Source organism: Chlorocebus sabaeus, chromosome 25, assembly GCF_047675955.1.
Source record: "Chlorocebus sabaeus isolate Y175 chromosome 25, mChlSab1.0.hap1, whole genome shotgun sequence".
Taxonomy (NCBI): Eukaryota; Metazoa; Chordata; class Mammalia; order Primates; family Cercopithecidae; genus Chlorocebus; species Chlorocebus sabaeus.
Genome location: NC_132928.1, coordinates 62,793,678 through 62,813,966, shown reverse-complemented (window position 1 = coordinate 62,813,966; position 20,289 = coordinate 62,793,678). Strand labels below are relative to the sequence as shown.

The 20,289-nt window shown below is 47.4% G+C and overlaps 1 protein-coding gene across 4 annotated transcripts; it reads left to right on the top strand.

Moving 5' to 3' along the window:
- Positions 1 to 4,541: 4,541 nt before the first annotated feature.
- On the top strand, positions 4,542 to 19,637 carry POGK (pogo transposable element derived with KRAB domain). 4 transcript variants are annotated; one of them, XM_073011826.1, is made up of 6 exons: positions 4,542 to 4,644; positions 5,992 to 6,125; positions 11,775 to 11,901; positions 12,654 to 12,752; positions 14,081 to 15,484; positions 17,748 to 19,637. In XM_073011826.1, exons 2-6 carry the CDS (start codon positions 5,994 to 5,996, stop codon positions 17,804 to 17,806), a joined length of 1,821 nt encoding a protein of 606 aa, XP_072867927.1. In that variant the 5' UTR covers positions 4,542 to 4,644; positions 5,992 to 5,993; the 3' UTR covers positions 17,807 to 19,637. The 4 variants fall into 4 exon arrangements, with proteins under 4 accessions (XP_072867927.1, XP_007987876.2, XP_007987877.3 ...); XM_007989685.3 differs by having other exon boundaries at positions 14,081 to 15,566; XM_007989686.3 differs by lacking the exon at positions 4,542 to 4,644 and adding an exon at positions 4,700 to 4,807 and having other exon boundaries at positions 14,081 to 15,566.
- The last annotated feature ends 652 nt before the right edge of the window (positions 19,638 to 20,289 follow it).

Genomic DNA, 20,289 nt, shown 5'->3' with positions numbered 1-20,289 from the left:
AATGTTTTAATGGGCTCATTAGTGTACTGGACACAGGCAAGGAAAGAATCAGTGAACTTGAAGATATGTCAAAAGAAACTTCCCAAACTGAAAATTTAAAAAAAAAAAAAAAGAAAAAAAGAAAAAAAAAATACCAGAACTACGGGAAAATTATAAAAGGTTTATAATACACACATAACAGAAATATCAGAAGGAAAAGACAGAAAGAGAGAAACAGAAAAAAATATCTGAAGTAATAATAGCTGAGAATTTTCCATAATTAGCAATTGACACCAAACCAAACAGATCCAGGAAACTCAGGGAACACCAAGCAGAATAAATATAAAAAAGTTTACACCTAGAAATATCATACCTGTGATGGCTAATTTTATATGTCAACTTGACTAGGCTAAGAGATGCTCAGATAACTGGTAAAACATTATTTATGGGTGTTCCTGTGAGGGTATTTTTGGAATAGATTAGTATTTGAATTCGCCCTCATCAACATAGGCAGGCACCCAATCCACTAAGGGCCTGAATAGAACAAAAAGGTTTTATTGGGCTGGGTGTCCATCTTCTCTTGCTCTCAGACATTGGAGCACCTGGTTCTCAGGCCTTCAGACTCAGGTTGAATTATAACACCAGCTTTCCTGCCTCTCCAAATTGCAGACAGCACACTGTGAGACTCAGCCTCCATAATCATATGAGCCAATTCCCTTCTTCTTTCTTCTTCTTCTATATAGAGATACACTCCCCTTCTATATAGAGATACACACACATTTTCCAGCCTTTTCTCATACAGGTGTGACCATGTAACCGATCCCAACCAATGGAATGTGATAAAAGAGACAAGCTTTACTGTAGGGGCAAGAAAAGGGTGTACCTTTTTCATTTTCTCTCCCCTTCACTCTGGCAGATGGAGTAAACCACAGGCCCGAGATGGTGGCAAAGCCACAAGACGGAAGGAACACGGATCCTAAATCACAGCATCAGGAGTCACCTGTGGACAGAAACACGCTGGACTATTACATCAGTGGAAATCACACTTCTGTTGTGTTTGTGCCTTTATGCATTTGGGGTCTGTTTATTACAGTAGCTATAATAGTATGACCCTAAGTGTTTTAATTCCCTTCCTCTTCTAGAGAAACCACTGAGTGTTCCTTAACTCTCTGAGGTGCTCTAACAACACACCTCCTCTCCAAGAACTTCTAAGTCCTTCCAAGGAACTCCCCAGAGCAGGATTTTCCTTACCATTTTATCAGGATGTACCGGGAATAACTTCTGGCTTTATTGGGTAATATTTTTGAAAAATGATAGGGTCTCACTATGTTGCTCAGGCTGGTTTTGAACTCCTGGCCTCAAGCAATCTTCCTACAACTTCCTGAGCAGCGGGATTACAGATACAAGCCGGCATGCCTGGCTTCTTATGGGGTAATTTCTAGGGCTAGGGTTCATATCTTGCTCTTTCTCTGAAGTGCCAGAATCCCAGGGAAGAGAAAGATACAGTCAGCAGTGATGCTCCTTCCCCATTTGGTTCTCTCCTCCTTTCCTCCCCATCTAGGATCCCCTTGTCCGCATACCTGAGGATATCTACCACAAAATGGTCAATTCTCCTTCTCCTGCTTCAGAGCAACTCCTTGAGGGCCAAGGTTGGGAGCCCTAAGGCCAAGGTTGCCTCTTGTCATCATCTCAATAAGCTACACCCTCAAAATTGCTCTATAAGAAGGCACCCCAGAACTCAGTAGCTTAAAACAACACTAATCTTTTCTAATGGTCACTGGTATTCATGTTAGCAAGGATAGCTCTGTAACACATGCCTCCTTCTAATGCCCAAGTTGGAGGGTCAGTGACTACTTAAGCATGCTTTTGTCATAGCAGAGATCAAAAGCTCCCAGAGGTGCAAGGAGAAACTTCTGAGGCCTCTTAGGACCTCTACTCAGGACTCACACACAGTCACTTCACCCCACATTCCATTAGCTGAAACTCACCATAGAAGCAGGCCAAGTGAAGGGGCACTGAAGTACATTCTGCACATGACACCACAGCAAAGGTGTGGCTTATAACACTACCACAGGGACACAAAGTACCAAGACTATTAATTCAATCGACAGCAGTTCCCGAGGAATAGAGGTATGTGGGCCAGTAGCTATGTTGACCTGGCCATGGGGCCTCTGCTGAAGGAAATCAGAAATGCGTATTCGAACACTACAGTTAGAAATGAGTATTTTGTAAAATTTGAGGCTCTTTGGAACTCCTATGGTTTGTGTACTGTAATAATTCAACAGGAGGAAGGATGAGGTCAGACCAACAGCATCATTAAAGAACTATTATGTTGATTAAATGAATGTTCAGCTGATATTAGCCACCAACTAAGAGAAACCCATCCTACTGAATTACCAGAGTAATGCACTGTCTCAAAGACTGGCTTCAATCACTCCCCATTCAGACTCAGATAAAGTCTTATGGACAATGGGAGCAATAATAGAGCTGAGAGAATGTTAGGACAATGCATGGTTCAACTCTCTTTTTGCAGATGAAACACGAGCAGAAAGAAGCACAATGACTTAGAAAACCACTTAAACATATGTCTGCAGTGTATTGTGCCTAAGCCAGCACCTTGCTCCTAGGGTAAGTCTTGTTAGCAATTACGGACCCGTAAAAAGATGGATCCTCTGACAGTAATTTAGATCATACGACTGTGGGTTCAAAGTCAAGAATTCGGGTGGGTCACTGTTAGTTTCTTCTTGGGGACACCTAATCCAAGCCCATGAGAACATTAGGGCTCTCAAAGACTAAAACTCTAACATAGTAGGGGGGTGTGTGTGTGTGTGTGGCTATCTCATAACTGTATTAATTTCTTTTCTAAGATGCTGGGGTGCCAGCAACATCCCTAGTACCCTTCTCGCTTCCAAATGCCCTCCTCAATTTCTATTTGAATCTACCATTTCCTCAGAAAAATTAAGAGGGCAATGTCAATCAATTCAAACTAAGATGTCACTCCTGTTCTACAAATACTTTATACACAAAAATAATTGTTCATTAAAACAAAAAAATAAATTCTAGCCTCCCTCCCAATATTTGAACGATCTTTTCCACCCACAGATTAGATCTTCTATGGTCTTGGGCTATCAGCCGTGATTGCACTTCAAAGATGTGTATGTCATGTCATGCTACATTTTATGTATTAAAAGCACAGTGCACAGTGACCTCTCCCATGACAGAGAGAAGTAAAACTCACATATAAGTAGTAGTGGTCATGAAAAATTGGAAAGACAGGTCTTTTCCAACAGATACTCAGGTCTCAGGGACAATCTAAAGAGTTTGACGGACTCTTTTCTTTACCAAAGTTTTATCAGGCTTAAGCCCTCTTCTTCAGAAGGCCTCTACCCTGGTCCCCTGACCACTCACCGCCTCCCCCAACCCCCCTCCGCCCCCCCCCCCGCCCCGCCCCACGCCGAACCTGTGGCCTGCCCAGCTCTATTTTAGCAAGAATCCTGCTAAGTCAGGTTAGAGAGAAATCACCACCCTTGATATCTGATCACCATGGATATCTGATCAAATTTCTCCTTCCCCCACACTTGATATCTGATCGCCCTAGCCTACCTTCAGCAAGAATCCCTCTAGGCGCTTGATGTCTCGTCTCAGTAATTTTCCATCTACTGACCCCTTCATTCTGCTCCTTTCCTATACATCCCCAGCATTCCGTGTCAGACCTCATCTCTCCCTAGAGTGATCATCTTTACACCTATAGCAATAACCCTGTATAAAGTCTTCCTTACTGTTTTAACAAGAGTCAGAATAATTTTTTCTTCAACAAGTTCTCAACAAAAACCCAAACCCAGAATCATTTTCTGGAATGAAAAGGGCTTCAGGGCTTCTTGGGTCACTTTTGTTGTATTGTCCACAGGGCTGAGAGTAAACAACTCCTTTGGACGTTTTGGAGAAGAAAGGTCCTTCTATACAACTACTTCGTCCAAGGGATTACACGCTTGGGATTCAACCAACAGCTACAAAAATCAGGAAGTTCCTTCTCCATGTATATGACGAAGTTCTGGACAGAAGCCTGCTGCCAGAATACGAATATTCTTCCTCAAAGACCCCTCCTCATGCCCCTACACTCTCTTGCCAGTCTAGTCTTTCATTCCCTGAAATACAGCGAGAGCGCCTGGAGAGCTCGTCCAAGCAAGTGCAACCCGCTGGTGACTGCAAATGGGCACATGGAACTGTGCGCCCACGCTACGCTCAGTTACAATCAATCCGGGCTCTTCCTGCCTCGTCCACGCCGAGGTCACACGCAGCACTGAAAGCGGCCTGCAGCGGGTGGGGCAGGAGAAGGCCGAGGGCACGGCTGCCCAGGCCCGCGAGGGACTGCCCGCGCGGCGCGCGGACCGGCCGGAAGCCGCGCCGAGAGGAGGGCCCCGGAGCTCGCGCGGACGCCGTCCCCCGGCGCCGCCGAGGCCTGCTGACATCAGCCGCGCTCCTCCCCTCGCCTCCCAACACCCTCAGCTCCGGGCCGGACCCTCCCTCCTCCCACCACGTGTCCTCCCCGCTCCCTCCCGAGGGGCCGCGCGCACGGGAGGACGGAGAGGCGGAAAGGATGGCGCTGTGACAGCCGGGCCGGAGCCCTCGCGTCCCCACCCCGCGCCCTGGCCGCTGGGCCCGGCGGTGAGTGCGCGCGGGCGGGGGCGGCGGCGGCGCGGCCCCTCCCCCGGGTCCCGGGCGGCTGGGCCGCGGCGGGGGCGGGGGCGCCGAGGCTGCGCCGCCGCCGCCGCCTTTGTTGCGGGCCCGCCGGGGGAGGCGGGCGGCGCCGGCTCTCGCCGCCCGGCAGGTGCGCTGGGGCCGGGAGGGTGCCCGGCGGGGAGGCGGGCCGGGCGGAGGGGGCGGCGGAAGCGCTCCCGGCGCGGGGCCGCGGAGAAAGGGAAATGGGGCAAGATGGCTGGAGAAATCCGAACGCGCCCGGGGGCGCGGCGGCGGTGGCGCAGGCGGGGCAGGGCGGGCGGCGGCTCTGGTTGCGGCACCTTAGCGCTGGGCGGCGGCCCCTCCCACCTCTGCCCCGGAGCCGGCCGGGAGACCGCGGCCAAGTTCGGGTCCCAGCTGCAGGCATCTGAAGCCTAGACCCATCCATTGCGCGTTCGCCCATCTTTTTTGGAAATATCGAAGGAACCGACTTTGAACTCCGGAGGGATCTTTTCTTTGGAGGTCCCCCGATGCAGCCCTGAAGATGCACCCGCACTCCACACCTAGGAATTGCCCGCGCCCGTAGAGGGCAGGAGCGCGGCCCTTTGTACTGGCCAAGAGTCAGCGAATAGGGAATTTGCAGCCCAGAGGCAATGGGGCATTTCCCTGTCGGGGTGGGCCACAGCCGATTTCTGCACCTTTTTGGGTATCCAGGCATACCCCTCAGTATGTTTCACTGACTCCTGGGTTTGCAAAGTCCCTTAAGGTAGAATGACCCTATTTTCTGAACCAGCTCGTGGACAGAACCTTTGAATTTGGAAAATCCAGGGGATGGGCCTAGTGAGCCAACCGCTCCGCCCATGCTTAACTGGCTTCTAGCACCCATTCCAGTTGAGTAAGTGTCCAATCTGTGTCCAGACACCTTCACTGATAGGAAATCAGCACCCTTCCCCTGCCTCTGATTCCTGTTTGGGTGGCACTGGCTGCGAGAGAGTATTGCCTTTCTCACTGCTTAAAACCTTTTCCAGGAATATTTACCCACTGGCCAGCCTCAGTTCTGCCCTCCGGTCTCTACAAACCAGTCTGGGTTCTCTTCCCCAGATAGCTTTTTAAATATTTGAAGGCAGCCAGATGCGTTATCTACCCATAGCCTCTCTTATCACAATTAAACATGTCACCCTGTAGCTTCCTGGCCGACTCTGTTTCCTTACTTCCCTCCAGAGGGAACAGTGCTTGGGGCTAAAGAGGTTTGTATGTGGCTTAGCGTCCCCCATCATAGGCTTTGGGGAGGTCACAGTGACACCTGGTTTTTCTGAACCTGAATCTTGCTTGCAGAGATGGAGTCCACAGCGTACCCTCTCAATTTGACCCTGAAAGAAGAGGAAGAGGAAGAAGAGATTCGGAGCCGGGAACTGGAGGACGGCCCGGCAGACATGCAGAAAGTACGAATCTGCTCTGAGGGCGGATGGGTAAGTAAGAAGGTGTGGAGTCCACACAGCCAGCAGAAGCAGGCCTGAGAGCCCAGCTTGCTTTAAGTCTCCTCCTCAGACAGACGTGGGAAGTAAAAATAGCCCAGCCCGGTGTGTTTGCATTCCTGAGAAAACAGCTCTGTGGCTTTAAAAGGCAGTGCAAAGCATGGAGGAGGTGGTTATGGAAACAGTCCCTCAGCCATGTAGCTTGTCATCGTTTGATTGGAAGTCCTAGAAGCCAAGACCTTGTCTCTCTCGTTCACCCACTTTTCCTGCACTGTGTTTGATGCCAGGCACATTGTAGGCACCAAGTAAATGTTGGTTGACTTACTGCTGGTTGAAGGGAACCATTTTAAATAAGACCCGAGTCATTGGGTTGACATGAGAGGTTAGGCTAGTTGATTCTGTGTGAGCACCTCTTACCACAGTTCACACAGGAGAGCTGCCTGTCCAGCTGACCTGGATAGAAATGGTGGGCAGCAGGGAATACAGAGATTCAGGGTATACACACAGGATAGTATGATAGAGGTCAGTTTATACAAATGCAAATGCAGTAGATATTTATAGTTACAGACAGTTATTCACAGTAGTTACTGGACTTCGTGGTAATTAGGCATGAATAGTAAACATTTTAAATAAGCAACAAATTGACATTCCTTTTCTCTGCTTATTTTCCATTGTGTATAAACATTGTCAGTATACATAATATCCTTTGCTTCCATGAAGACCCCCTATCCAAGCATGGTACTTCTAAATTGTTCCCTACCACATGAGGGAACTGGGATGCAGAAAGATTATTTGCCTTGCCCTAAGGATACACATGAACACTGACATTTGTTCTTCAAAACAGGTTTCCTGAGCTGCAACCTTAAAAGTAATGCATTTTACCATATGTATGCTATACCTTAATTTTTTTTAAAACAAAAAAAAGCAGTGCAAGCACAGGCTCTCAGTTTGCCAGTCTAGCTGTGGACGCTGCGCTGCCTTTGTCTCATCAGTGTTCTTTGCCCAACACATCCTTCTTCCCAATTCTGATCCAAGCGGGCGTCAGGTCCATGTAGCCTGGAACAAGACCTCAAGGCAGTTGAAACTCAGGGCTTTGAGGCTCAATTGGTCAACCCAGAACATCTAAATGGAGAGCCTTGGAGAACAGGTGCAACAAAAGTGAATGTGTTGGGACAGTGAGGAATGAGCAAGATGAAGACCAACCATGCTTGGGTGGGGAAAGAAGGAAGTAACTAGAGGGGCTGGAGGAGGGACTCCAGCAGCTAGCTGGTGGTGCTGGGGATTGGGCATTTGTGGCCTCCAGGCAATTGGCCATCCATCCACAGTTACCAAGCACAGTGTTGGGCATAAAGAGGGTCTTTTTTCCTGATGTAATTTCCAGTCTTGTGAGCAAGACAGGGAAGTAAACATAAGTAATAGTAAGCACAGTCTGCAGAGTGCAGTGGTGGAAGGCTGCAAGGATGCATCAGGAGCCAAGAGGGGGCATGCCTCATTCAGGCTGAGAACTCCAGGGCTTCCTGGACAAGGCCTAATCTTGAGCAGTGAGCAATTTTGCCCCCACCCCTGGACATTTGGCAACATCTGGAAACACTACCCCCTTTCCCCACCCCTGGATATTTGGCAATATCTGGAAACACTTTTCGTTGTCTGACTTGATAGGGGTGCACTGGGGACTGGGAGATCCTCCTGGCATCTAGTGGGTAGAAGGGGTGCTGCTAGACATCTACAGTGCACAGGATGCCCCCCCACCTGCCACCCACACACACACACACACACAATAAAGAAGTAACAGGCCCAAAACGTCAGTTGTGCTGAGGTTGAGAAACCCTGCTCTAGAGCATTAAATTAGAAGAAAAGAGTCTGTTTTAAAAATACGTATTTTGGTTATAGAGAATTATGTTAGGGTGATCAGTAAAAGCTTTTCAAGCATAAGAACTATGGTAATATATTAGGATAAAATTCCATAGACTTGAAATAGAAATACAATTTTAAGTAGGAAAAATAAAAAATGTACTTTGAACTGAGTCTTAGTCATGATGGAATCAGCCAAGGGAAAGGGAAGGGGGTTGCACTCCAGGCAAGAGGACAGCACAGGCAAAAGCACTGGGGAGAGGAGCTTGTGTGCAGTTAGTTAGGAGCAGCTCCTGCAGCTGGAACCTGAAACTTATGGCAGGGAGAGGAAGGGGATCAGACACAGGAGGCGAGGCCAGGCCAGGGGCCAGAGCCAGCCAGGAGGACATGGAGTGCTACGCTGGTGAGTTTGAGCTTTCTCCTTAGCTCTGTGGAATGAGGCCTTAGCCCATCTTTCTAAGGGAGGCCTCAGGCTCTCTACAGCCACCATGCTAAGGCCTGTGTGGCCTGCTAAGAAAGCAAAGCTTTGGCATCAGACTTTCTAGCTCTGTAACCTTGAACAAGTTACTTAAACACTCTGTTGTTTTATGGGTAACGTAAAAGTAAGGTAGTGATCCCCATGTCCCTAGTTCAGAGGATTCAGTGAGAGAATATATTTATGTGATTGAGTGTCCTGTACAGTGCTTGGCACATAGCAGGCACTCCAAGAGTGGATCAGTACAAACTCACTCCCCTGAGATCCCTGCATCTTTGCTGGGTGGCTGCAAGGCTTTAGTGAGGCTGTGCAAGGTGTAAGCACTTTACAACATTTACCCTTTGAGATAGCGTTGGAATGCCAGCTTCCTTAGCAGAGCAAGGCAGTGCACACAAGCTAGAGGAAGAACACTTATCCAGGGAGCCCTTGATCTTCTGAGGAAAGGGAGGAGGGCAGGGATTGAGGGTCCCTACCTGCAAGGCCAAGAAGGGGTGTCTAGAGGTGGTACACAGACTGCCTGACTTCTCAGTTTTGCCCAGGGCCGGCCCTGTTTACCTTCTGCTGTGTTCAGCCAGATAAAAGGCCTCTGTGGAGCGAGGGGAGGCCTGCGCAGCAGGGCCTGGCTGAAGGATCACTCCATTCTCACAGAGGCTTGCTGTGAGGAGAATTTCTAAGCCACTGCACTGTGCCTCTGGAGCATAATGTGGGCTTGTTTGAAGATCCTCCGTGGCTCAGTCATCAATAGGAGGAGATGAATCCTGCACCAGCCCCCAGCTTTCTTCCTGCAGCTTCAGGGCTCCTGGTACCTGATGTTTTTACCAGGCCTAGAATATGTTACCCCCCTAAGAGTATTGATGGCCCCTCTGAAATGACAGGCATAGCCAGTCCTGTTCCCATTTTATCAGCAAAGGGAAAGGGACTATAAATAGGTATGGCCTAGATCTGGAACTTCCCAGGGAGAAAAAAAGGCCAAAGAGACAGTTCTTTAAAAGCCTGGGAAGTGGGAAAGGAGTGGGGTGGAAAATTCCTGGGCTGACTGGCTTTCCAAGGCAAGGAAGTCTGAGGAAAGCCTGGAGACAAATCCGTTTTACCTCCTTGTATTTCCCACTTAAGAGATTTTTGTCCATTCTTACTCCAAAGAGTAGGCTCGGTTTTGTGACAGATAAAATGTAATGATTCTCTGAAACAGTTCCAAGTGGAACAAGAGAAGGGAAATCCAGAGAAGATTTGCCTAGATCGCATATTCAAAAACACATTTTTCAGTGACTGCTAGCTACAGGAAGTGTCCTGGGCTTAGGGAGGCAAAAAGGAGTAAGTACAGGTCCTGCCTTCAACGAGCTCAGATTCTAACGGAGGGAGCAGACAAACCAACCGAAAGAGTACAGCAGTGTGATGAGTGCCCCGGGAGTGTGGAGCCCAGGGCATCACAGGGATGTCTGGGTGTGCTCACAGCATGGCACAGAGCGGGCTTCCTGAGGAGCAGGGATTTGGGGCTGAGTCCTGGAAGATGGGTGGGTGTCCGCCAGACCAGGAAAGGGGAGGCCCTCCAAGGCCAGGGGAGAATATGGGCCAAGGTGTAGGGGGCATCGGGGAATGGTTGTTCAGGGAACTGCACACAGCTGAGTACAAGCGGAGCACAGAGCTGGGGTGAGTTGAGGGTTAGTCATCAGGGAGGCAGCTGTGCTCAGTATTGCTGGATCCTTGGGGTCACGCAGTGCTGGGTGCAAGCCGCAACCCCACCATTTATTGGCGATGACATTAGCCTGGAAATGAGACCTCTCTAAGCCCATATTCTCCTTGATTAAGTAGGGGCACGGTGGCTCACGCCTGTAATCCCATTACTTTGGGAGGCCGAGGTGGGTGAATCACCTGAGGTCGGGAGTTTGAGACCAGCCTGGCCAACATGGTGCAACCCCATCTCTACTAAAAATACAAAAATGATTACAGGGGCACGCATGGCGGCGTGCGACTGTAATCCCAGCTACTAGGGAGGCTGAGGCAGGAGAATGGCTTGAACTCAGGAGGCAGAGGTTGCAGTGAGCCAAGATCGTGCCACTGCACTCCAGCCTAGGCAACAGAGCAAGACTCCATCTCAAAAAAAAAAAAAAAAAATAGGCATATCTGCTCCTCCACAGGCCCGTTGCGGGGAATAAATGAAGCAGTTACAGGCCCTTTCCTAGTACGTGCTTCCTATGTGTGAGGTGCTGTGGAAGGTGGGGAGAGAACAAGGGGGCTTCCTTGGGTCAGGGAGGAAAGGCCAATGTGACCGATGGCCTGAGCCCTGAAGTGGCCATAGGCTGTATAGTGTATGGACACTAATTTTCTAAACTGAGGAAAAACAATATCATAATCACCTAGACCCAAGATACAGCTTTGGGAAATAGCTTCGAAGGCAAGAATACAAAATAACCAGACTGAAACAAGCTGTCCAGTGCCTTCTTACCACTAAATAGGATGAGCTTTAGAGTAGGATTTTTAATGACTGAAATAAGAAATACAGTTAAAAAGAGGAGGGTGGTTTGGGTGGCTTGGATGCCTTGGGCTACTGAGGAGCCCCCTGGTACTGGGGCCAGGAGGCAGAGGAACAGGGGAGGGATGGAGTCTTCTGGGCTTTCTGCCTACCTGGTCTAGGATCAAAGTGAATGAGTTTGCTCTGGCATCTCATTACATATATTAAGCTCTAATTAGCCCTTCTTTCTTACTCTTCATGCTCTTGTGAATCGGAAAGGCCAAGTAGGGCCCCTTCTCTCTGGGCAGCTTTGGGTCCCAAGTCTAACACTTTGGTTAGTACCCTTGGAAATGCAGTGCCCTGGAAACCCACAAAGATCCCATGGAGGGCAGTGATCCTATTCAGATTTACAAACCCAACTCACCCCGCCCAGGGCCGAGGGTCTTTTTCTGGGGTGGGAGGGAATTGGGGGTGAGTGTGTTGGTGGGACACTTTGTCTGGGTGTGGGTGGCTTAAGTCTTAGGTCAGAGGTGAGCCGTGAGCAGCTCTCACCACAGCGCAGGAGGGTACAGTGTCCCGGTATCCCCCAGCCAGTGATCATGACCGGGAGTTTTCTTCTCAGGGTGCTGCTTACCTTATCTGAACGGAGAGTGGCAGCCGCGGTGGTGTGCACAGGACTGCGCTCTTGCCCTCGCTGGCCTCCAGCAGCTGTATGAATGTGGACAGTCCATTTTCCCCTGCGTCAGGGTCCCTCGCCTGACCTGTGAGAGGACGGGCTGTCCCACACTGTCTGTAAGGTCCTGTCCGCTCTGAAAGTCTGTCTGCTTGTGCCTGTTCGTCATTGTGAAAGGGCTGTTCACTCTTCTAGGTACCGGCCCTATTTGATGAGGTGGCCATATATTTTTCCGATGAGGAGTGGGAAGTTTTGACGGAGCAACAAAAGGCCCTCTACCGGGAAGTCATGAGGATGAATTATGAAACTGTCCTGTCCCTGGGTAAAGCTTTGTTTTCCTTTGTCTCCTGGAAGCTCTGAGCCCAGAGAATTGTTTCCATGCCTCTCTTCTCTGGTATATCCAACATCCCTCTCTCCTGAACTTAGACTCTGCCTCCTCAATGTCTGTGCCCATTTAATTTCCAATTTTTGATTTGGGCAGAATATAAATATTGTGCCATCCTACTCAGCAACCCGTGCTGCCTCAGAACTGCCCCCATTCAACCTAGGCATTCACATTTAAGGAAAAAAAACTATATAACCTTAGAAATGTCACCGTGGATCTGGGCCTGTGCCTCACTGTTCCTTACGAGGGAAGGCAGGCATTGATGTTACCCTGCCGGCCTCAGAAGTTTGGGGACATATCCTCCCAAAGACTGTTTGCTCCTCTCCCCAGCCCCCGCCCCAAATTGATATCACACATCTTATCAGCAGAGTGTAACCATTTGAAGAGATTTCCCAGTTTGCTCATACAGGTACCAAAATGTTAATTGGATCAGCAGCTGCATTCACCCTCTTGCCTGCTAAATGCAGTTCTTTTATTATTGGTGCCAATACCATCCCTCATTAGGAGAGATCTACCCATTCCCTTGGACAGACCTATTTTCCATTATCTTTTTTCTTTAAGTATCCCTGAGCCTTTTTCCCCTTGTTTTTCACAAAGAAGGGGAGAGTGGCTCTTAAGTATTTTAAAGAGTTGGTAGTGCTCCAGGACAGTAATACACAGCTGTTACCTATTTTATTTCCTATAAACAGAATTCCCATTCCCTAAGCCAGACATGATCACCCGGTTGGAAGGGGAGGAGGAGTCTCAGAATTCTGACGAGTGGCAGCTCCACGGAGGCACCTCTGCAGGTACTACAAGTAAAGCAGTTCAGCGTCCATCCAGCTGGGAACATTGTGAAGTGGGATTTTCAGTGTACATTCCACGGGGTATTTAAGAGGTAGAAGGATTATGGGCTTTGGAGTTTTGAAATCTCCCTCTTTGCAGTGCTAAATGTGTGACTTCAGGCAGCTGCTTTTACCTCAGAGCTTCCATTCTTCCTCTATCAGCTCTGAGTAACAAGACTCGATGTATGACCTTCTATGTGGATGAAGCAAAATGAGGCTTGTGCAGCGTTTGGTCCAGTGCACCTTCTAGCCGAACAGGGTTACCTCAGTAGTGTACCATGTGCCTCTGCAAACTAAGAATAGTGAGAGGAAGCATGCTTCCTGGCTTACCTGGCTTCCTGTCCATTTCATACTGGATAGAAAAAGCATTAGCAGTCATAGTATACATTTGAGCAAATGTATCTAAGAAGTACCTAGTCCTTTGTCAAGAAAAGTGGTTATTGAGGCCGCAGTTGAATAAATATAGCATTGCTTCCAGACTGCCAAAATAGTTTTGTCTTTTCTCCAGAAGAGTTTAAAATGCTGTATTTCACTGACTCTGAGACATGTTTTTTCCCCCATTGCTCTACTGTCTGATATTGAGAATGCCTCTTAAAATCAGTGGCACATCGTAGCTTAATTCGTAGTGTTTTCTTTCTTAGTGGCACATAATGATGCATCCTACAACTGATGGCATTTTAGTTTGGGTGAGATAGGATAATTTCCCCAAGTCATACTCAACTTCTGTGACCACCTTCTAAATATAAAGTGAAACCCGGTTCCGCTATTAATGTGCAAGAACTAATTTTCTGCCTTATAAGCTTAACTTTGCTAAGTGTGGTTTTTGCTATAGGTTTTCTTGGTTCTAAAGGGGTATGATTCAGGCCATGATGCGTCTCTGTAATATTATATGGTAATATGGTTTACATTTGGCTTCTCATTCACATACAAAGTATTTTGATGCAAACATGGCCCCCAAATTATTTGGTCCAAGCTTGGTGCCTCTGTTCAATTCCCAGCTTTGCCACTTTCTGGCTTGGCTCCCTTGGTGTATTATGTAACCTCTGTAGCCTCCCCTTCTTCATCTGCAAAGAAGGAACAGTGATACTTAGAGTTACTAAGAGAACTAGGTGTGGGTAGTCCATATAAATTGTCATATGGATAAGGACGTAGGCAATGTTACCTGTTATTAAAGTTACTACTTTTGGTGAACCTCAGAGTAAGGTATTCTTAGCATTTCAACCCCCAAAAATCAGGGTATAAGCCATTGTACTTACTGGCATTATTTTTGCCCCTCACTATTTGTCTCCCAGAAAATGAAGAATCTGACGTAAAGCCTCCAGACTGGCCACACCCAATGAATGCTACCTCCCAGTTTCCTCAGCCTCAGCATTTTGACAGCTTTGGCCTCCGTCTGCCTCGGGATATCACAGAGCTGCCTGAGTGGAGTGAGGGGTACCCCTTCTACATGGCCATGGGCTTCCCAGGGTATGACCTCTCGGCTGACGACCTAGCTGGGAAGTTTCAGTTCAGCCGGGGCATGCGGCGCAGTTACGACGCAGGGTTCAAGCTGATGGTGGTGGAATATGCCGAGAGTACCAACAACTGCCAGGCTGCCAAGCAGTTTGGAGTATTGGAAAAAAACGTTCGAGACTGGCGCAAAGTGAAGCCACAGCTTCAAAACGCCCACGCCATGCGGCGAGCATTCCGAGGCCCCAAGAATGGGAGGTTTGCTCTGGTGGACCAGCGTGTGGCCGAATATGTCAGATACATGCAGGCCAAAGGGGACCCCATCACCCGCGAGGCGATGCAGCTGAAAGCTCTCGAAATCGCCCAGGAAATGAACATTCCAGAGAAAGGGTTCAAGGCAAGCTTAGGTTGGTGTCGAAGAATGATGAGAAGGTATGACCTGTCTCTGAGGCATAAAGTGCCCGTGCCCCAGCACCTGCCGGAAGACCTGACTGAGAAACTCGTCACTTACCAGCGCAGTGTCCTGGCTCTGCGCAGGGCGCATGACTATGAGGTAGCTCAGATGGGGAATGCAGATGAGACGCCCATTTGTTTAGAGGTGCCATCACGGGTAACTGTTGATAACCAGGGCGAAAAGCCTGTCTTGGTCAAGACACCAGGCAGGGAAAAACTGAAAATCACAGCAATGCTTGGTGTCTTGGCTGATGGGAGGAAGTTACCTCCATACATCATTTTGAGGGGAACGTATATCCCCCCGGGGAAGTTTCCCAGTGGGATGGAAATCCGCTGCCACCGGTATGGGTGGATGACTGAAGACTTGATGCAGGACTGGTTGGAAGTGGTGTGGAGACGGAGGACAGGAGCGGTGCCCAAGCAGCGAGGGATGCTGATCTTGAATGGCTTCCGGGGCCATGCCACAGATTCCGTGAAGAACTCCATGGAAAGCATGAACACTGACATGGTGATCATCCCAGGGGGTCTGACCTCACAGCTTCAGGTGCTGGACGTCGTGGTCTACAAGCCACTGAATGACAGCGTGCGGGCCCAGTACTCCAACTGGCTTCTGGCTGGGAACCTGGCTCTGAGCCCAACCGGGAATGCTAAGAAGCCGCCCCTGGGCCTCTTTCTGGAGTGGGTCATGGTCGCGTGGAATAGCATCTCAAGTGAGTCCATCGTCCAAGGGTTCAAGAAGTGCCATATCTCCAGCAACTTGGAGGAGGAAGACGACGTCCTGTGGGAAATCGAGAGTGAGTTGCCAGGAGGAGGAGAACCACCAAAAGAATGTGACACCGAAAGCATGGCTGAGGGCAACTGAAGGGAAAGGGAAAGGTAACCACTCAGGAGTGGATACTCAGTGCCTTTGCTGATTGACATGCCCTTCTCTCTTTCCATTATTTTTCTGTTTTTAAGTTCACTTAGAGCCTACAGTGCAGTAGTATAGCTCAGGGGTCTCCAGCCCCCAGGCCACAGACCATACCGGTCCATGGCCTGTCAGGAACTGGGCTGAACAGCAGGAGGTGAGTGGCATTACCACCTGAGCTCCACCTCCTGTCACATCAACAGCGGCATTAGATTCTCATAGGAGCACGAACCCTGTTGTGAACTGCGCATGCAAGGGATCTAGTTTGCATGCTCCTTATGAGAATCTAATGCCTGATGTTGTGAGGCAGAACAGTTTCATCCCAAAACCATCCTGCTGCCCCCCATCCCGCACGCCCTAGGTCCATGCAAAAATTGTCTTCCATGAAACCAGTCCCTGGTGCCAAAAAAAGTTGGGGACTGCTGGTATAGATAACAGACCGTTAGCATTTTCTCCTTTATATGGAACATTTATTGTTTGATTTACTTTGTTTCTATTTTGCTCTGTGGCCTGGACCCAGAAACACTTGTATAATAGGTGAAATGAACAAAGAATGAGCTGCCAGAACATCTGAGAGCTGTAAAGTTGAAATTATTTGAGCCCAAAGAAGCATAGTCTGGCATTGTTCAGTTCACACAAAATTTTGTCTGAAAAGCCAACTTTTTTCTTTCCCTTTTAAATTATGCCGAACATTTAGGGCCAGTATGTGTAACTGTGTAACTGACATGCTGGGACATTTGTACTCACTTTTGCTGGCCTGTACGACCATGACATAGGGAGAGCATTAAGTGTGCCTTCAGTACAGTGTCGTCTGGGCCTCGGGTCTCAGTCCTGGAGCTGTCTACACAGTATGCCACCAGCGAATAAGAATAATAGCGTCTGCTTGCTTTTCCCTAGGGAATTCAGGGTTTTTTTTTTTTTTTTTTTTTTTTAATCTTAGTCTCATTATGACCTTCACATGGGCTATTACAATAATTTCCTGTAGTCAGCAGATGTCTGAAGGAAAGTATTTTTAAACTGAATCTTTACACCAAAAAAAGAAAACAGGGTGCATATCTAGGACTCTAAGTGAGTAAAGTTTGAGGGCTGAAGACAATAGGCCTGGAATTTTCCGGGTTGAGTACACAAGAAGAGCAGCTTTCAAAGGAAAGTAGGAATGGAGGCCTGAGACAATAGTGAAATGACCCCACCCACCTACACCTCCAGAAAGGAGGAGGATGAGCATGTACAGCAGGGGGGACACCCACAAAGAACAAACAATTCATTTACCTCTTTGATTTTATCTCCCTAATTATAAATTAATTTGATCCTCTAGACAGTGTTTTATATGAAGGAAGAAGCCACCTCTTTCACAGAGGACCTGAAACCATCAGCCATCTTCACACATTCTTTTTCTTTTAATTAGGTGTTTCCATCTTCCTTTTTTCTCCAAATGAAATGCTAATGGGAGCCTTCCTTTACCCACTTCAGCTATATAAGTCTGTATGTGTTTCAAAGAGTGACTTACGTCTCCTTCCTTGTCCCCAAATTAAATTGTACTCATATTGCTGAATCCCATTGTAATTCTGGGATCCCTGGAATTACAATAGAGCAAGGATAAGTTCTTACTATTACATTCAAAATCATCAAAATTGCTTTTTTTCCCCCTTGTGTCCTCCATGTTTTGAGAAACCCCATGAATCCTGCCTCCCTTTTCTGCTGACCCTTATATTGCCTGCGTTGGATTTCAAACTGAATTACACTGAGTTTCCATCTTTTCCTCATTTACCTTTTGCTTTTCCCTCTCCTTGTTAGATAACATTTTTGTGCACTTTTAATTTCCTAAGCTCCTTACCACCTCAGGGACATGATTAAACACTTCCAGAAGAGGAAAGGAGAAAAAGCTATGCTGAGTTGCATTTATGAATGTTGGCCTCTAATATTGGTCATGCGCTTTTGCTCTTCTAGACTGCCACCATTCTCTCTGCAGCTCCTGAGGAAGTGATGGGAGTAGACAGATCCACAGTGAACAAGAGATTTGGGAGACCAAGTTGGCATAAAACTGCCTCTGGTCATCCATTTGGAAATCTGACTGATGGAATTATTATGTCTGTTAAAAGTTATACCAAAAAGCCAAGGGTTAATTCATTTAGGTTCTCTCTGTTTTCCAGCAAATGGAACTCTGATTGAAACAGCTGGAGAGGAAAATCCTCAAGAAGATTATTCCTGAAAGTGTGGACGCGCTGGATGCACAGGGAACATCAGGAAAAGGCCACGGGGCTCTGAACAGCCCGGATTCAGACAGCAGCCTATACATCCATCCCAGGACACAAACCAGCCTCTCCCCACACCATAAACGGTATCAGAAAAGTCTAGGACCTATCATTTCATCAGAGACATGTTCAGAAAAGAAACTGCTTCTGCCCCATTTCTTGTTTTGGAGATTACTCCATCTGTCCATCAAAAGAAACCTGTAAATATGAACGAACAAAGGTTATTTCCTGGAGAAAAGACAATTTGTTCAACACCAACAAGGGACTCATCATATGGGCACAACTCTGGTGTCCTTCTATGGAGAAAACCTCGAGTAAAGTTTTATTCTGCCTTTGAAAATGCTTCCAAAAGTAGACCCTGTCCCCACACAGGTCAAGACTACAGAGAAGGCTTTGTAGAAATGTGTCACTTACGTACACCTGCTACTTACACAGTTCCTCTTTTGGAAAAATGAGATATTTAGGATAACAAGAAAATTAAGACATACTGGCCTGGTGCCAGCAGATGGCTTTTCTATAGACAAATTAGGTTAGTCTGGAAGATATAGGTTAAAATAAACTATGCTGTTTTATTTATCTTCCCAACCTGATTGGCAGCTAGACTTTTTTTAGGGTCTCATTTAGTGGCCCTGTTTTTTTCATTATTATATTTAATGATAGGGCAGGATTTCGTATGCAAGCTCTTGTTTCTCAGGCTGCCTGCAGAAGAAGTCACTATAAATTATCTGCTGTCTACATGGTACAAGGCCCATTGACTCATTTGATGCTTGTTTTGTTAATTTCTTTAAGATTTTTAACACAGGGGCAGTGGGAGGGCTTGGGCTTTTAGCCACAGCTGTTTTAAGACTTCTGATCTCCTGCCCTGCAGGAATAGGTGGGAGGTCATTGAATTTTTACACTATAGTAATTTGCATTCCCACATAAGTTTGAGTGTTACGAAAACATTCCTTTAAAGCGATCTGTGCTACAAAAAATATGCCAGGACTTCACAGACAAAGCCATTGCTAGAAATGTCATTCCAATGATCAAATCTGGAAACAGGCTGCCATAACCACTTTTCCTTCCTGTAGACTCAGCTCACCTGTATATTAAACTGTTCTTGGCATCTTGAAACACCTATTTCTACTCAGGTACTCATTTTCCTGTTAGTGATTCACCTTTCTGATCCTTTTAAGCCAGTTTTCCCCTAAGGGGGGAAATTTTACTTAACCTCTAGTATCTGAACAACTGTCAATATTTGAATTGTTTCCCCATTTGCTTTTACCTGTACTGTATTCTTGGTCATCTCAAATGGCATCTAAACCCAGCTACTTTGCATTCCAGAAGTTTCCATTCCCTCCAATTCCACCTAATTTTTCATCTGTCCTAGTTACTGGCTCTTTCTTCTTCATGTCTTATTTCTCTTGCTTTGGGAGCTTAAAAGATTTTACAAGACCTAATTTTGGGTTCCTTCCTTGGAGCCATAATTACCCTGCCGAGAAGAGTGGAAAATGGGTTCAACTCCTGTTTCACTCCAACACCTCCGTGAGTCTCATCATCGGCTGCGCGATGATGCCTTACAGGTTGCATAGCACTGGAACTTTCCTAGAGTAACGGCTCTGCTGCCAGGGTTTCTCTGGGCTCATTCTTCCACTGACCTAATTATGATCTATGCCTAACAGAGCCCCAGTACAACTATTTTGCAGAATGGCTGTTACCCTAGAATTACTATAGCACATATTGAGACATAGTTGTACTCCCTCGTAGATAGGAACTGACCCCAACAATAAACTTTGATAATAAAGACAACAGGCTATGGTGGTTTTATTTCTTTACCTATTAGCATTGTGAAAAGTTACATTCAAGCCGTTGGCTGCACCTTATTCTCCATCCAATTTGGTACCAATATATTACATCTTTGAATCAAAAAGTGTTCATGAGATACAGTATAAGTAATACTGGTATCTGTGAAGACACAGGGAAGAATGTGCAGTGGGGCAAGTTTGGCATAGCTTTTTTCCTCAGTCATGTTTTGTATGCTCTCAGCAATGGTACATTACCAAAATCACATGAAAGAAATCCCATAAAGGGATCTGAATTTTAAATGAAAGTATGATGAACCCATAAGTCTTTTTTTTTTTTTTTTTGAGGCGGAGTCTCGCTCTGTCGTCCAGGCTGGAGTGCAGTGGCCAGATCTCGGCTCACTGCAAGCTCCGCCTCCCGGGTTTACGCCATTCTCCTGCCTCAGCCTCCCGAGTAGCTGGGACTACAGGCGCCCGCCACCGCGCCCAGCTAGTTTTTTGTATTTTTTAGTAGAGACGGGGTTTCACTGTGTTAGCCAGGATGGTCTCGATCTCCTGACCTCGTGATCCGCCCGTCTCGGCCTCCCAAAGTGCTGGGATTACAGGCTTGAGCCACCGCGCCCGGCCGAACCCTTAAGTCTTAATTATGCACTTTCAGT

Coding starts and splice junctions, on each gene's coding strand:
- POGK (XM_007989685.3), top strand. CDS start 5,994: ATGGAGTCCACAGCGTACCCTCTCAATTTGACCCTGAAAGAAGAGGAA. Junction 11,902..12,653: donor TGAAACTGTCCTGTCCCTGG/GTAAAGCTTTGT, acceptor TCCTATAAACAG/AATTCCCATTCCCTAAGCCA. Junction 12,753..14,080: donor CCACGGAGGCACCTCTGCAG/GTACTACAAGTA, acceptor TTTGTCTCCCAG/AAAATGAAGAATCTGACGTA.